Source organism: Silene latifolia, chromosome 1, assembly GCF_048544455.1.
Source record: "Silene latifolia isolate original U9 population chromosome 1, ASM4854445v1, whole genome shotgun sequence".
Classification (NCBI taxonomy): domain Eukaryota; kingdom Viridiplantae; phylum Streptophyta; class Magnoliopsida; order Caryophyllales; family Caryophyllaceae; genus Silene; species Silene latifolia.
Genome location: NC_133526.1, coordinates 57,532,757 through 57,550,537, shown reverse-complemented (window position 1 = coordinate 57,550,537; position 17,781 = coordinate 57,532,757). Strand labels below are relative to the sequence as shown.

Below are 17,781 nucleotides of genomic sequence, written 5' to 3'. Positions count from 1 at the left end.
TGGGCTGGGTCTTTTTAGTTTTATTCCGTCGTTAGGTTGGAAGAGGTGAGACCCGCAGTGAACAATAGGATGCTTTAGTGAGGGCAAAAGTTAAGTTAATAGCATTTTAGGGCGAATTGAGACCGAAAGGAGATATTCGTTGCCCCTTAGACCGACACATCGACTAATCAGTGACTTTAACTGCGATTGACTGACGTTCATTGATGACCCGAAATCCTAGTCCTCTTTCTCTTGTTAATTTATCTTGTCTTTATCCCTCTTGCCTTAGTCTCTTTAGTTTAGTTAAATCAAATCAAAACCCCCAGTTGTGACATTAGACACACCGAAGTAGACAAGTGAATAGTGACCGCCTCCCTGTGGAGATCGACCCTACTTATCGCTAGCTTCTGTTAGTTATATTTAGGTATTTTATTTTTGGTACAGAAACGACCGTATCACAATGGATGAGAGTTACTGGTGCCACATTAATTGGTTGAGGAGGTTGGATGACGGGACCTTAGCCTGGAGGGTGAAGGGAACTAGGTGGTTGATATTGCCTAATGCTGAGAATATACCTGTGATTGACCACTTGCAGAAGTATGACCCGGGAAGTGGGGAACCCGAGCCCCAGTCACAGTTCTACCTTATCTCCCCTGAGATCCTTATGGACTTACCTGAGCCGAACATAGCTTCTAGTAAGCATAAATTGTCCCGACACCTCGTGAGCCCCGTGGAGTAAGGATGACTAGAGAGGTAGGGACCGAGCCTTCTTACACCCTATAGAGCTTCTACCCGTACCAGTACCCATCATATCCTACAGTCCATGACCCAAGGATGCAGATTAGTGAGCTCACTGAGAGGATAACTACTACCTTGGTGCTGAGGAACCTGCACGAGATGGCGCATCTGTAGAACGTAGGGACTAGCCTTGCTCAGCCAGTGTAGTGGGGGGGAGTGGGAGATGACAGCGGAGTGTTCCATAGCTATGGTGTGGACCACACTACATGGAGAGCTCTAGAGAGCTACGAGTATGGTTGCCTTGCAGGGCCGTGGGGAGCCAACTATGGTAGCTAGCTTGATGAGGTAGGGAGATGGGTTGGTGGTGACCACGCAGCTGGGGCATATCAGGGAGTTGGGACTTCGGGCACAGGTGGTGGGGAGGACATGGATGAGGATGTGGGTGTAGACCCTTGAGCTTTGTTTATTTGTGTTTGTTTAGTTGGATGTTTGTTGCGGATTTATTAGTACTCTTTGACATTTTGATTTATTCAGATATGTGTAATCTGGCCATAAGGCCAAAACTTTACTTTTCTAGGTTGCATTGTGTTTAAGACTTGATTTCCTATGATGGTCGATGGTTGAACTTCGTATTGCATGTAAATGTTTGCGGTTTCATGGTGTCAATTAAGAAAAAATCGAGTTCTATCTCCAGGTACTCGACCGAGTGCTCGCTGGTACTCGACCGAGTACCCTGGGCTAGAGTACATACTTTGATTTATAAACCGTTGCCTTGTTGTATGCGTTTGTTAAGCTTTGGTATTTGTTTATTTATGAGGTTTATTGGTTCCAAAGTATAGATGATATGGTATTCGTGTGACGATATGGTGAGGATCCAATAACTTAGTTGGGAATTGAGACGGATGTGAAATACGTATTGCAATGGATGGAAACTTAGTAATCATATGGTACTAGTTGGTATTATGAATTGCATACGTCTTCACAAGCATCTGTGATTTCAAGTTATGTTAATTTCGTTTCATACAAGTATGGTTACATTACATCAATTTCGTGCATAATTATAATTGTTAGAAGAGGTGATGATTGCTTTCGTTACTTGTTGTGTTCAAACATTTAGACCTTTATTCTACAGTTGGGAGTGAACTTCGGAGATGAAGTTCCTTTTTAAAGAGGTAGATAACATCGCGGCAAAAGAACTTGCAAAAACTTCTTTAAACTGTTGTTTTTAATCTTTTAAAGTGTTGCTTTAATCTTTTAATCACTGCCATTTAAACTATTTTAATTTTATCAGCTTTGTTTTCTAAACGGTTTAATGGAAGGGTATGGTAGTAATGTAGTTGTTTAGGTAAACGCTGATTTTACTTTTGGCAAACATTGGTTTTATGGTCGTTATAACCATGTCACGGTAAATTTGTGGTGTTAGGCAAGCTAATAATAAAAAAAATTTAGGATATACATTGGCGTTATTTGATGATTGCATGAGTACTACGTGATCTTTCATGTTGCCTGGTGCGTTACGGTTGGCGTGTGGGACGAACTTCCGGGACGAAGTTCCTTTTAGGGGGGGAACTGTAATACTCGCCCTGTTAGGGACCCGTTGACTGACTTATTAACCAGGGGAGGCCCTTAGTAAGGGAGACAAGAGGAGACTATGTTGTCATTGTAACTCGATATTCGACCTAGTAGAAGTCACTCGTCCGAGTAACTGGGGTACTCGACCGAGTACCGCGTACTCAGCCGAGTATGTCCATACTCGGCCGAGTATGTCTGATGCGTGCCTTTTATATACACTTATTTCATCTATTTGCACGTATTTTTATGCATTATTGAGTAGCGTAAGCTACTATCTCCCTTGTATCTGCTACTTTGGGCGCGTATTGTATTTCATGCAGGTTATTGATCAAAGTATGCATAAATAAGCCAAAACCCGTCTTTGGAGTTTCAATCTCAACGTTGGTGAGAAACAAGCTCGAAAACCATCCTTTCGAGTCCTTAGTGAAGTAAGGAAGCTTATCGAGCGAAAGAAGAGCTTCACGCCGCTAGTGCCTACTTTGAAGAGACATAACTTAATTTATACAACTGATAATCAAGTTATTCCAATTGGAGGTGAAATCTTATCCTCTTAGCTTTCCAACGCCACCAAAAATGCGCGATTTTCTCAAGTAACGAAGAAATCGCGGCCGTTTGAAGTTCAGTGCGCATTGCACGAAATGCGCGCCGACAAAAAATCGATCGACTGCTGTTTTTGGTCGATCGACTAAAGTCATCTCGCCAGCTTTGGTTAGTCGATCGACTGAGTCACTTGGTCGATCGACTAAAGCTAGTTATCAGCCGAATTCTTTTACGATTATTAGAAGCCCATTTATCTTTTAATTATACTTGGTTTCGGACTTAGTATATAAGCTACTTTTACTAAACATATTAGGGATCATCTTTGCATACTGTAAAACTTTCCAAAGTTGGTTTTGTTCATATTTTTGGATCGGAAACTTTGTAGTTCTTCCCTATTATTTGGTAATCAATTTCTTTTCATTCTCCCTTTACTTCTTCTTCTTAATTTCTCTTGTTTAGGTGTTGTTTGGCCTAGTTTATGTGAAATAGCTTTTACTTTCTAGAATGAGTTTTTTCATAAACTACTTTTTGAAAAAGTTGTGGTTGTTTGGCCTAACTTTTGTAAAAGTAGTTTCTTAACAAATTGATATGTTTGGCCTACTACTGCTTTTTAGTTTTTTTTTAGTTTCCATAATCCTAAGAGTTTTTGGGAAAAGTAGAAGCAGAAGCATCAATTTGGTGCTTCTGTTTCTAGTAGCATTTTATTAACTTCTGACTTTTCAAAAGTAGTTTTTTATCTCCCTAAATTATAGTGTTTGGCCCTGCTTCTACTTTTACAATTAGAAAAGCACTTAGAAAGCTTGGCCAAACACCCCCTTAATTTATTTCCTTTGCTTTCTATTATTGCAAGTTTTATGCTAGATCGTTATTTATATCTCGTTATTATGTTTAATTCAAACTTTATTATTATTGTTGAGTTTATCGTTTCAATTATGCGTAGCTAAATTTCCCTTGCTAGGATTAGGGAAGCCATGGTTATAAGATGGTCTTAATTAGATGATTAGGTCGGCATTAATATATATATATATATATATATATATATATATATATATATATATATATATATATATATATATATATATATATCTCTGTGTTGTTAATTGTAGCATCTAATAGCTTTTAATTAGTTAAGTCGACGTAATTAATTATTTGACCCGGGAAACTTTGACCTAGATCGAGAGATTGGAAGAAGTTAGACCTGCTACAAACAATAGACCATCCTAATTAGAGCGAAAGCTAGATTAGTACTCTAGGGCGAATAGGGGACCGGAAGGACCTTTTCACTACTCCTCAGGCCGTGTTTATGCCGACCGTTGACCATACTTTTGATCGTTGTTGACCATGGTGACCCAAAATCCTAGCCTTTTTCTTCCTATTATTTGAAATCCTTTTTCTACATTTATTTCCTCTTTGCTTGCTATTTTAGTTGATAGACAAAACCAATCAACCTCCGAAATTTGTGACTCAGACGGACTTATAATTAGCAAATAGAACACAGTTGTCTCCCTGTGGATACGATCCCGACTTCCTCTACTACATTAGTTTAGGCCACTTGGTTTATATTTGATAGGTGTGCGATTAGCCTGTCAAATTTTGGCGCCGTTGCCGGGGAGACGGTTTTGATTTATTGCTTGTTATTTGTTTTTGTTCTAGATTATTTTTCTTGTATATATTATTTTTATTTTCTTTTATTGTAACACCCCGACCCAAACCAGGTCGGGAGCGGTTACTTATGATAACTCACCAGGTTGTGTACATGGCCCACAGATCAACACGGGTCCTTTACAATGCATTTTGTCCTCACTCATGCACATCCTGGGAACCTTCCCAGGAGGTCATCCATCCTAAGGCTACTCCCAGCCGCCAAGCACGCTTAACTTTGGAGTTCTTTCGCATGGATGACCATAAAAGAAAGTGCACTTTATTGATATCAGTAGTACTTCCAATCCCTTTGAGCACTAGTCATTTAAGCCTATCACTAGACCTCTTCAATTACCATGGGGTGTTACAGTCACCCCCACTTGAAGAACGCAACGTCCTCATTGCGCCAGGGATCATAACCGCTAACCCAGAATCCTACCCCGCTATGTGAGTGATCACAATGTAGCGTATAACAACTGCCTCCAGGAGCATATAACAACTGCCTCCCATCACCACACGGTCGCAGGGTTGCTCTGACACCACTTGTAACACCCCGGCCCAAATCGGGTCGAGGTGCGGTTACTTATGAGAGCTCACCGGGCTGTGTACATGGCCCACAGATCAACACAGGTCCTTTACAATGCATTTTGTCCTCACTCATGCACATCCTGGGAACCTTCCCAGGAGGTCACCCATCCTAAGACTACTCCCAGCCAAGCACGCTTAACTTTGGAGTTCTTTCGCATGGATGACAATAAAAGAAACTGCACTTTGTTGATATGAGTAGTACTTCCAATCCCTTTAAGCACTAGTCATTTAAGCCTATCACTGGACCTATTCAATTACCATGGGGTGTTACATTTATTCTCCACCATCATGACCATCTTTTATTTCTCACAATTTGAAAATGAACCCTTGCATATTTATTGGAATAGACTTGAAGCTTCCATTAATCGTTTCATTTGTCAACCTGCTTTTCAAGTTGAAATTTGGGAGATGTGTCACATAATTTATGATGGTGTCGATGATGCAACACGGGCTAGAATTGAGGCAACTAGTGAAGGGATGTTTAATTACATGCCTTATGAGGAGTGTTGGAAACTCCTTCAATATTTAGCCCGAAATAGTAATTATGAGGTAGAGTTGAGGTGGAATGCTGGATTAGCAAAGATTGAGGCGGAGCTTAAAAAGCTTACAGATCTACTAGCTTTAGATCAAAACAAACATGATACTCCATGTGACTTAGATATTAAAGTTGATCCCCCACCCTCGGTTGACCATTTTTTGAGTGACTCGGTTACGTCAATTAGAGATGAAATAGACCTCTTTGACGAAGATGATTATGTATCTATGCATAACCATGACTTAATCTATTTGACTTTGTCATCTCACACAGAGGACATGGGTGAAGCTTTCCCTTCTAAGGAAGATGATTTGTTGAAGGAGTTTTCTGATGAGTTTCTTGTTTTAAACCCTTTGGATTGTGAACCATATTTTGAGGTTTCTGCAGGTGATTCTTGGGAAGCTCAAGTGGATGCTATTGAAGCGGCTCTTTTAGTTAATGGGTACGATTGTACTCCAAGCCATGAGCTAGATGAACCAAATGAGCTCATTGATCTTGCTTTTAAAGAACTCGAGGTGGATCTGTTGGATGACGAAAAAGATGGAGCACATATTGGGGTGAAAATTGATGAACACATTGAGCTTCTTCCTTTGGAATAACCTCTTGTACCTTGCATAAATGATCATCCCGTATTCTCTAATTGGCCTAAAGCTGACAAAGAAGATAGAACAAAACATAGAGATGCAAAGAAAAATATGTTACATGATTAGGTCTCTTCTGTTTTCATTTTATCATGTCTAACTAGTTATTATTTTCACTTTTCTGATTTTCATGGTAGGACCTTTGATCAACTTTTAAGGGCTTTGAGCGCCTACTCTTACCCAGACTCGGATGAGGCGCGCTGATCAATGGAAAGTTGCCATGACCTCCCCTTGTTTGTTGCTGGTTTGGGGAGGTCTTTTGCGCCCAATCTTGTGAGTTTCCATTTCCCTTTCTACTTTACTTTACTTGTTTTCATCTCGTTTCGCGTACCTTTCCCATATATTTTGATGCTGCCGATTGTCTGCTGATCACAATGAGGGCATTGTGTGATTTGGTTTGGGGAGGGTATGCATCTGTCTGTTTGCATCCATTTGCATTTTTATTGCATTTCTGTTTGCATATTTCTTGCATTTCCATATGCATTGTTCTTTCTTTTCCACATAAAAAAAATATAAAAAAAATTTGAAAATTTCAAAAAAAAATACAAAAACATGTTTTCTTTTGCATATTAGGTCGAGTCGGAACGGTTAGATAACAATGATGAAACCGCGTCTGTGCTTTTATTTTTCGCCCAAGCCTTGCATTGCCAATGCCTTTCTTGTACAATCTTTTGCATAATCTACGAGTTTTTGATTAAATTTACTAAACGAATAGACTTGGCTTAATATCGGCAACCTACTCAAAATTTCTAAGGTATAGAGCTTAATAAACTGATGACATTCATGATCAGTTTCATTCTAGGATGAGAGTAGTACTCCTTATAAGTCATGTAACATCAAATTACATAAGCATGACATTTATCTCTTAGTACCTGTATGCATTCGGTTTGTGGTGGTGACACATGTGGAGAGGCAAATCCTCTTTTCTCGTCTTTTTACCCTTGAACTTCACTAGCCAAATTGACCTATTTTGACCCATTTATTAACTACAATCCTAAAAATTAGCCTACCCTAGTCAAGCTAGTTTATTTTTTAATTGTGGGTATGTGTTGTTCGTCAGTTTGGTATTTGCATTTGATAATGAGAAGAGGGTTTAAATGAGAAGGAAGAAAAGAATAAAAAAAGGAAGAAGTTGACAAAATCAGCAAAAAAAAAAAAGAAATGAAAAAAAAAAAAGAAATCAAATCGAAAAAAGAAAAAAAAACGGCTAAAAAAAAAGAAAAAAGAAATTGTGTCGGTCTTTACTCCCATGTTGGTTTTTATATATTATGGGGCGTCGTGTTTTACTGATATGAGTGAGTTTAAGCCGCACTAGCATCGTTTTATTCTTTTAAGTTGGGTTTATGAGGCAGATGAGTTTATTATTTGCTTACGGTTGTACTAGCTTGGCTTTACCTCCACTTATCCAAATTTATTTTGCCTCTTTTCACCCATTTACCTCGCCTCACACTATTATAAGTCATTGGCATGTGTCTTGGTCCAGTTTGGTTGGAATGCGTATATACGGTCGGTAGAGGTATTTATCATGTTAGATTGCATGCATGTTCTTATAGGTCGCAGTTAGCTGAGTGGCTTCATTTCTTTCTATCTTACAATATACTCGCCATGTTCTTTAAATTAGTGATGTGCGACCCGTGAGAGTTCGATATATACAAGTCTTGCAAGGTCGACGGTTCAGTAAATTTATCATTGATTTAACTCGTTTGCATTTGTTTTTGTACTTTTGGCGTTGGCTTGTTTGCACTAAATTGGTTTGGGCGTACCAAAAACATAGTTAGCTCTGAGTTTGTATACCGTTCCATTAGTCCCCTTTTATGTCTTATGTCTAATGCTTTCTTGGGGACAAGCAAGGGTTTGGTTTGGGGAGGTTTGATGCGTGTCTTTTATGTAAACTTATTTCATCTATTTGCACGTATTTTTATGCATTATTGAGTAGCGTAAGCTACTATCTCCCTTGTAACTGCTACTTTGGGCGTGTATTGTATTTCATGCAGGTTATTGATCAAAGTATGCGTTAACAAGCCAAAACCCGTCTTTGGAGTTTCAATCTCAACGTTGGTGAGAAACAAGCTCGGAAACCATCCTTTGGAGTCCTTAGTAAAGTAAGGAAGCTTATCGAGCGAAAGAAGAGCTTCACGCCGCTAGTGCCTGCTTTGAAGAGACATAACTTAAGTTATACAACTGATAATCAAGTTATTCCAATTGGAGGTGAAATCTTATCCTCTTAGCTTTCCAACGCCACCAAAAACGCTCGATTTGCTTTAGTAACAAAGAAATGGCGGCCGTTTGAAGTTCAGTGCGTGTTGCAGTAAATGCGCGCCGACAAAAAGTCGATCGACTGGTGTTTTGGTCGATCGACTAAGGTCATCTCGCTAGATTTGGTTAGTCGATCGACTGGGTCACTTGGTCGATCGACTAAAGCTAGTTATCAATCGAATTCTTTTACGATTATTAGAGGCCCATTTATCTCTTAATTATACTTGGTTTTGGACTTAGTATATAAGCTACTTTTACTAAACATATTAGGGATCATCTTTGCATAGTGTAAAACTTTCCAACGTTGCTTTTGTTCTTATTTTTGGATCGAAAACTTTGTAGTTCTTCCCTATTATTTGGTAATCAATTTCCTTTCGTTCTCCCTTTAATTCTTCTTCTTAATTTCTCTTGTTTAATTTATTTCCTCTGCTTTCTATTATTGCAAGTTTTATGCTAGATCGTTATTTATATCTCGTTATTATGTTTAATTCAAACTTTATTCTTATTGTTGAGTTTATCGTTTCAATTATTGATGGTTATCAAATCTTAAACCTCGCAAGTGAACGAGTTCGTTGCACTAGTTGAGGGTCGAATCCACAAGGAGCATGGGAGAATATTAGTCGTTTTAAATCTTGTGTTTAGCTAAGTCGACGATAATTTAGATGGAAATTTTTCTAATCAACTAAACTAAATAAACTAAAATGCAATTCAACTAATTATGGAAATAAAGTAAGTAAATGAAAATGATGTAATTCAAGGAATTAAAAGCCTAGGACCCGATTTTCCACCAACAATTTATAATTCATCATCATGGTTCCCTTAGCTAGTCATTGGGGTGATATATAAGGAGGAGATGGCTCTAATTCGCCTAATACTCCCCTCTCGGGTTCGCGTTAGGACACTAGTTCTCCCAACCCCCCTCCCTTTCAGTCTCGAAGGTCGGAATCCTAAGGTAGAGGCCCGATTACCCTAGAGATGTGCACTTCTCTAAGGTATCCTAGCATCTCCTGAGTCCATTAAGCCCTCATCATTTTCCGGGTCATCCAATTCATTCTCTCGAAGGTCGAATTCAAACGCTAGCCTAGAGGTGCCCTCCCTTGGTTCTCCCTTTCGGTCTCAACCTAGGTTAGCAATATGACCAATTTCCGGGTACCCAATTCCCGACCTAACCAACTTTCGTTGGAGGACAAGGGTCACAAACCAACATTACCAAAATTGACCAATTCACAAAATCAATCCTCTAGTCTACCCTTACTAATCCTCCCCAACAACTACCTTTTAATGGGAATCAATCAAGCAAAGTACTCATGTTGGGTTAAACCGAGTCCTAGTTAAAGGACTACTCACTAATCATGGTCCTTAAGATAAAAGAAACAATAAAGATGGATACTTTAACCATAGACATGATATGAATTTGAATACTACAATTAAACATGCAATAAATCAACAAATCTATTAGGAAAGGCTAATTAAACTAATATGGCAAATGATTAATGCAAAAAGTAACAATCTTTGACTCAACAACTCAAAGATTCAAGCTTTGAAAGGGGAACAACAATGGTGAACATGAAAAGATGAACAAGAGAGGAAAATGATAATCTAGCAACAAAGGAGAAATTCAAACACAGCAATCAAATTAAAACTAGAAAGAAAGTAAATGTAAACAATTGAAATTAAAGAGAGAAATAAGAGGAAGAATTATACCAACCACCATAAAGATGGAAACTTGGATTGGAATAACAAGGATGAATTTCTTCCTCCTCCAAATTACAACCCACTAATCTAAATGTAAACTATTGATAATTATAAAACTTGAATAAACTAAAGAGGAATCAAATTAATATAGAAGAAAAATTACAACTTTGATTTAAATGGAAAATTAATTTGGAGATGTTCTTGTCTTACAATATTGAGAGAATAAGAGAGACTAATTTCTCTTCTAATTTCTAGTCTAATTTCTAAGGTAGATGATATGTGTGTGTAAGATGGTGTCTAATATTTATATTCTTCTAATTACTAATAATAATAATAATAATAATAATAATAATAATAATAATAATAATAATAATAATAATAATAATAATAATAATAATAATAATAATAATAATAATAATAATAATAATAATAATAATAATAATAATAATAATAATAATAATAATAATAATAATAATAATAATAATAATCCTAATAACAAAAACAAACGACACATACACATCGACACAATACCCGTCAAAAACAGGGCAAAAACAGAGCAGGGGGGCCCGGCCGGCTAGCCGGCCGCCGGGCGAGGTGCCGGTAGCGAGACCATTAAAGAGAGGGGAAGAATTTGATGATGTGTGCGGGTTGTCGGTGCACCGGCAGAAGGGCCACCGGTAGAGAGCAGCAAAACTTGATGCGAGATAATGGTTGTGGGATTGTGTGCCGGTGAGTCGGCTACCGATGTTATGACCGGTAGCGAGACCTTTGCTGCTTGGGCAAGTTTGTGTTGGTGGCTGCCGGTAGGGGAGGCGGCTGTCGGTTGGCCGGCAGAGAGCAGCATATGTCGTTGGTTTCACATGTATCTCGAGGGGGAGAGATGTGGTGTTGTTGTTGTTGGTTGCTGCCATGGTGGAGGTCTGCGGTAGGGGAGTGTTGGAGTGGTAGTGCTCGCCGTCATTGAGCCAGAGGTGGCAGCCACAGTGGTCTAAGGTGGCTGTAACGGTGATGATAAGTGGTGTAGAAGATGGGTTTATTGTTTGTATTGTTTACGGACGGGGGTGGAAGAAGGGTTCGTGGTGGCTTCCACGGTGGTCAATGGTGGTGATGGTAGGTTGGGTTGTGAAGTTGGAAGTGGGAGGATCTCAGTGGTGGTGATGGGTGGCTCCCACGGTGGCTGGAGGTGGCTTTGGAGGTGGTTGAAAATGGTCGCATGAAATGGTTGTAATTGTACGTTTGTGGCTAGGGGGAAAGGTGGTGTCGTGGCCGCTGGTGTGATGGCAGACGGTGGTCATGGGTGGGTGGAATGTGATGGTAGATGTAGGGGGAGGTCAGTGGTGGTAAGTGGTGGCTGCCACGGTGGCTGGAGGTGGTAGTAAAAGCTCAGTAAAGACCGTCTGAAATTAGCAGCTGCTCCTTTACTTAGTTTATTTTTCCATGATTTGGCCTATTTTCACCTCCGCCATTTCTTCTCATAATCCCGTCTTGCTCTTCCGCCTCACTTTCCCGTCTTGCCTGCACATTAAATTAATATAATAATAATAATACTAATACTAATATTATACATAAATACAATTAATTATTAATTATAAACTAATACGACTAATTATTGTAAATTAGTAATTAATTGAGCTTTTTAGACATTTAAGCACACAAAATCGAGTCGGAATAAGGTATAAATGCGGGGTAAAATACGACTAAAATGCTACTTATCAAATCTCCCCACACTTAAACCTTACTCGTCCTTGAGTAAGCACATTTAAACTAAACTGAGACCCTTAATATAAAAGACTAGCTAAACTAATAATATCCGATGAGAGGCAATTAACGGGCCTTCTCCGTCCCTTCAACTCACACCAAAACACAATGAGGTATGCATTCCGATGCAAGGCAAGTGGGGGCTTGCGGAAAATTTTGACACATCCAACATTTAAGCACGAATCAGCATATAAGATGCATCACAAAAAGTCGAACCGCTTTCCTCATCTAAGCGGCCATTTTTCTTTCAAAAATCGAATAAAGAGAGTCATTGGTGGAGGATGTCATCTCCGGGTCTTACCAAGGTGTCGACTCCCTAATTCTAGCTCAAGTAACCAACATTGACAACACGGGTTGCCTTAGAAACAAATTCTAGGCGGGAAAGGGGAAGTACGTAGCTATACTCCCAAGATTGACACGACACACGCAAGATTCGACTCCATATCAAACCCTTGACCAAAAGGAGACCAAAGGACGACTCTCACGGGTTTCACTAGTCACTCAAATGAAAGAATGGGGTGATTTTTGTGACAAAAAGTAACCAAAATCACTCTCCTAACGCGACTTGCGAAGCATGCCCGCAATCTAATATGGTACTATATCCAATATCCGCAAGAGAAATGTCAAATGATGCACATGCAAGAGACAATCGGGTTGTAATGGGGTTCGGGTTCGGTGAAAAGGGGTTGGTGCAAGCACCGTTTTAGGACATGTGAGGCTATCGGATCGAGTAGTCGACCCATCTAACCAATTCACTAAACTGAACCAATGCAAATGAATTCTTCCACAAAATATGGCAAGATTGCCATTTCCAAAAATTACTCAATCCTCTTCAAAACAAACTCAATTTGCAAATTACTAACCCTTTATTTGACACAAAAAATATACATTCTTTTCTTTTTCTTTTTCATTTCATTTCATTTTTCTCTTTTTCTATTTGATTTTCTTCTTCGTTTTCATTCTTTTTTTTTTCTTCTTTTTCTTGTAAGCCTCTTAAACAATTGCAAAATCGGCCAACCATCAAGCTTCATTTCACTTTTGTGATATTTCGGACCGTTTCCCTCAATAAAAATCAAATTTTCCACCCAATTATACTCCTCAAAACAACTACAAAGACGAACTACTCAACGAAGGTGAGATTTTTATGGAATGTAGTTATTATACTGGCAAATGAAATGACAAGGCTTAGGCACAAATTGGGTAAACAAAAGGGAAAGATGATCAAATGGGTGAAAAGTAAGCTTATTTGGCTATGAGAGGCTACTTTATTTGAATAAAATTGTCTCAACATGCACATCGACACTTCTACGGTAAGGAATGAGCACCATACTTATGCGTTTTGACATAACATACCACGTAAGGAGAACTACTCTCATGACCTAAACGAGACCGGTTTGATGGACCGGCCATATGAAGGCTCTATCCTCACATTTTAGTAGCTATGTCGATCCTAGGTCAAGTCTAGGGCCTAATACGGTCTCACAAGGTGGTTGCAACTTGGTTGTTAAGCTAGACTTACGGGTTTTTGCAAGCAAAAATCCTAACATGTGTCATCAAGAGGAACGAGCTATCAAAAGGGAAATGACACGGGCAAAACAAATTATCATCATTGGCAACATATGCCCTCCACTTTTAGACTCCCTAAGCAACTATTTACAAACAAGATGCAACGTGTATGGATGCAAACTACACATATGAACAAGCTACTTGAATGCAAGAGTGAACACATATATACATTTCTAGTCTAAATGCGCACAATTTCTAATCCTAACAACACACCAACAACACAATCATATCCAAAACGGTTCCCAAAGGGAACACCCACATCACATATCCCGTCCTCCTCCATGCTTATATATACAAAAAGAAAAGGAAGGATAAAGGAGAAAGGATTGGAAGAATTTTACCAAGCGTCTTCTCCGATAATTCATGTGTTGCTATCAAAATGGTTAGGACAAATGCAATATATATAATATAAACAATGAAATATTTTTGAAATTTTTGAAATTTTTGAAATTTTTGAAATTTTTAGGCATTTTTGTATTTTTCTCAAATTAACAAGCAAATATATACAAATATAAACAATATGCACAAAGTGGATATTTCCCTCCCCACACTTGAAATTTACATTGTCCTCAATGGAACAAAGTATAGGGAGAAAAAGGGAAACATAAATAATATATTTTTGTTGATTTTTGAATTTTCCAAAATGTAAGAACGTGTTTTTGATTATTTTTTTTGAATATTTGAAAATAAATAACATATTTTTGGTATTTTTAAATGATGGAATTTCCTCCCCCACACTTATTTATTTACATAATTACAATGGAAATAAATGTGTGGAGGAAATTTGGAAATGAAATACATGTTTTTGAAGATTTGTTTTTTATTTTTTCAATTTTTTAGTGGTTTTGGTTAATGAATATAATGCATGAACAATTCTATATGCTAAATTTAAAGGACAATGCAAACTACACTACATGAATGCAAACAGAGCTAATTTAGATTAACTCCTATACGGTTAAATAAACTAAATGCAAATGCAAGCAAAACATAAATAAAGCAAAGGAAGAGAATACTAACAATGTGGCGGTTCTTAAGGGACTCCACCAAACCTCTCATCCAAAATTTTGTTGTTTGAATCCTTCGGTGATGTGCTCCATGTCACACAAAGCACGAAGTAATCGATCAAAGGCCTTAGCAAAAGCCTGAAACAAGCACAAGTAGCACCAAGCTATAGCATACCACAACCAACCTCTTCTCCAACACTTCTTGTCATTCTTCCTTTTACCCTTCTTTGTACCATCTTGTGGGCTCTTCATGTTGAAGTGGTAGCTAGGAGGTAGGGGGAGAGGCATATCATAAACTTCATAGAATGAGGAAATTTCCTCATTGTCATCAAAGGAAGGAGAATGGTAAGGAATAAGAGGTGGAGAAGTCAACTTCTCAACATTGAGGTTCATGATGTTGTCATTTTTATTCCCATTTTCTTGACTCTCCAATTGAACCGAATCATTTCCAAAAATGAGAGCTTTAATTTCTTCCAAGCTAGAGTCAAAACTACAAATGTCGTAGTTTTTCTCATAGCTCCTCAACTCTCCCAATATGGCAAGTTCGAATTCATCAACCTCTATTTCCCAACGTTTTTCCTCTTCCCCACACTTGTCATGGACAAGCACTTCTTCTTCTTCAAAGATTTCATAAGGAGGTGGTAGTGGGGAGTCTTCCTCATTTTCATAGACATCCCAAATAGGAGTACCAAGCCTTTCATAACTTCCCTCCCCATTCTTATGATTTTGCAAGGAGTCTTCATAAGTGTCCCATATGGGAGGGCCTAGTTCATCTTCCTCACAACTCTTGGTATACTCCATTCCACCTCCGTTCAGAGCCACCTATAAGGCATCAACTTGAGATTCCCAATCACTTGAAGAGTTATCTAACCAAGGTGCACTTTCAAAAGAGCATAGATCAAATAGATTGGGGGAGCTCAAATACAACTCAATCTCATCATTAATTTGGTCTTCAAATTCATCTTTTCTTGAGTCATCTTCACCCAAATCTCCTATCGCATCTACTCTCAACAAAGGATCACCTCTATTTCCATCCTTGTTGGTTGGACAAACTTCCAATGGATCCAAGTATGAAGGCTCAAGATTATGTTCATTCAAACAATCCTCCAACACATCCACTCTTTAACAAGAGTCATTCATAGAAGGAGATTCCATGGAATTTTTCAACGAGAATTCCATCTTGTCATCACCAACTTGAAGAGATAGTTTGCCATTTTTCACATCAATCAAGGCACCCCCCGTAGCAAGGCAAGGGTGCCCTAATATGATAGGAATGTTTGAATATTCGGGGATATCCATCACATAGAAATCACAAGGAAATTCAAGTTTACCCACTTTGAGTGGGACATCTTCCACAAGGCTAATTGGATACCTCACCAATCTATCCGCAAGTTGTAAAGAAACTCTAGTTGGTAAAAGCTCATAATCTTTCAATTTCTTGAAAATTTTGTGAGGCATGAGGCTAATGCTTGCCCCCAAATCACATAGAGCTCTCTCTATCTGAACGGTCCCAATGGTACACGGTATGGAAAAACTCCCCGGATCTTCAAGCTTTTGGGGTAACTCATTCATTAGAATGGCACTACATTCCTTGGATAAACTCACCGTTGTTGTTGGACTCAAGGAATTTTTGTTGGAAATCAACTCCTTCAAGAATTTTCCATATGCGGGTATCTCCTTGATGGCATCAATAAAAGGCATGGTGATGTTCACACCTTTCATCATGTGCATGAATTTCCCATACTTTTGCTCAAGCTTTGCCCTTGCCAACCTTTGGGGAAACGGAATCGGCGACACATATGTTCTCACATGTTGTTTTTTGGGTTCCTCAACAACCTTGATGGGTTCATCAACAACCTTGGTGGACTCATCAACAAGCATGAGAGTCTCCACAATAACCTCTACAAGATCATCTTCAACCACTTTTGGTGGCTCAACTACAACTTTCGGTTTGCTGCTCTTTTTCCTCTTGATGAACACCCGGTCTTCCAACTCCCTACCACTCCTCAAATGTATAGCATTAATGGTCTTTGGATTTTCCTCGGTTTTACCCGGAAACCTACCATTTGAGGCTTGCAATTGACTCATTTGAGAAGCCAATTAAGAGATTTGATTATCCATCATTCTTTGGGAGGCTTGCACTTGAGTCCTTAGTTGGTTGATAGAAGATGTCGTCTCCTCTTGTTTTTGGTTAGAGTGAGCAATGAATTGGGTTTGAGTATTCAACAATTGCTCCATCATGAGCTCCATTTTTGATTTGGGTTGGGTGGATTGTTGGAGAGGTTGGGAATTTTGGTGAAATGGTTGTTGGGTGGGATGATTAAGTGGTTGAAATGGTGGTCTTGGTTGAAAGGTGGGATTTTGCTTTTGGGCTTGGAAATTTGGTGTAAATTGTTGTTTTTGTTGGAAAGTTGGGTTTTGGACATTTTGTGAGCCATGGGAAAAATTTGGGTGGGCTCTCATTCCGGGATGGTATTGATTGTTGTTGAATGCTTGTCTAGCTGGAATTGATTCCCACACTCCATTCACTTGCTACATACAATTTGCCTCTCCCATCATCAAAGGACATTCATTTGGTAGATGCCCTTGATCTCCACAAATCTCACAACAATACACTTGAGACCAATTTGATGAAGAGTTTCTTGAGGTGTTACTAGAGTTCAACAAAGTAATTTGTTGCTTGAGTTCCTCTATCAATCCCTTAACTTCCACATTGTTTGTTGATTCCACATTGGACTTCCTTTTCCTCTTGTGGCGGTCATTATTCCAATGAAAAGTACGGGAAGCCATTTCCTTAATAAGCTCCTTGGCCGTCTTGTGATCAATTTTGTCTAGTGCCCCTTTTCCTGAGCCGGAGTCTAGGTTCATCTTCATATCATTGCTCAACCCCTCATAGAAGTTGTTTATCAATTCATCATCTCCGATCCCGTGATGGGGGCACAACCTTTGGAGTCCCTTATACCTTTCCCACGCCTTATAAAGGATCTCATCATCATGTTGGGTTAAGCCTTGAAGCTCACTCTTGATTCTTGCGGTCCTTTGTGGTGGAAAGTACTTGTTCAAGAAGGCCTTGGAGACATCATTCCAAGTTCTAAGTGAATCGGGCTCATAACTCTTCAACCATTCCTTAGCACTCCCCCTCAAGGAATAAGGAAAGAGTCTAAGGCGGATTGCATCCTCCGATACTCCATTTGCTTTATACATATCACAACTATCCAATAAATCATTAAGATGTTCATTGGGGTTTTCGGAAGCTCCCCCTCCGAAT

At 38.9% G+C, this 17,781-nt stretch overlaps 1 protein-coding gene and 1 non-coding gene across 2 annotated transcripts; one reads left to right on the top strand and one right to left on the bottom strand.

The window, feature by feature from the left end:
- Window positions 1–15,635: 15,635 nt before the first annotated feature.
- LOC141647475 (uncharacterized) lies at window positions 15,636–16,601 on the bottom strand. Its single transcript, XM_074455684.1, has one exon. The coding sequence runs from the start codon at window positions 16,599–16,601 to the stop codon at window positions 15,636–15,638; it is 966 nt and encodes a 321-aa protein (XP_074311785.1).
- Window positions 16,602–17,436: 835 nt separating this feature from the next.
- On the top strand, window positions 17,437–17,543 carry LOC141620835 (small nucleolar RNA R71). Its single transcript, XR_012532049.1, has one exon. It is a non-coding gene; the product is annotated as a small nucleolar RNA R71 (small nucleolar RNA).
- Window positions 17,544–17,781: the final 238 nt, after the last annotated feature.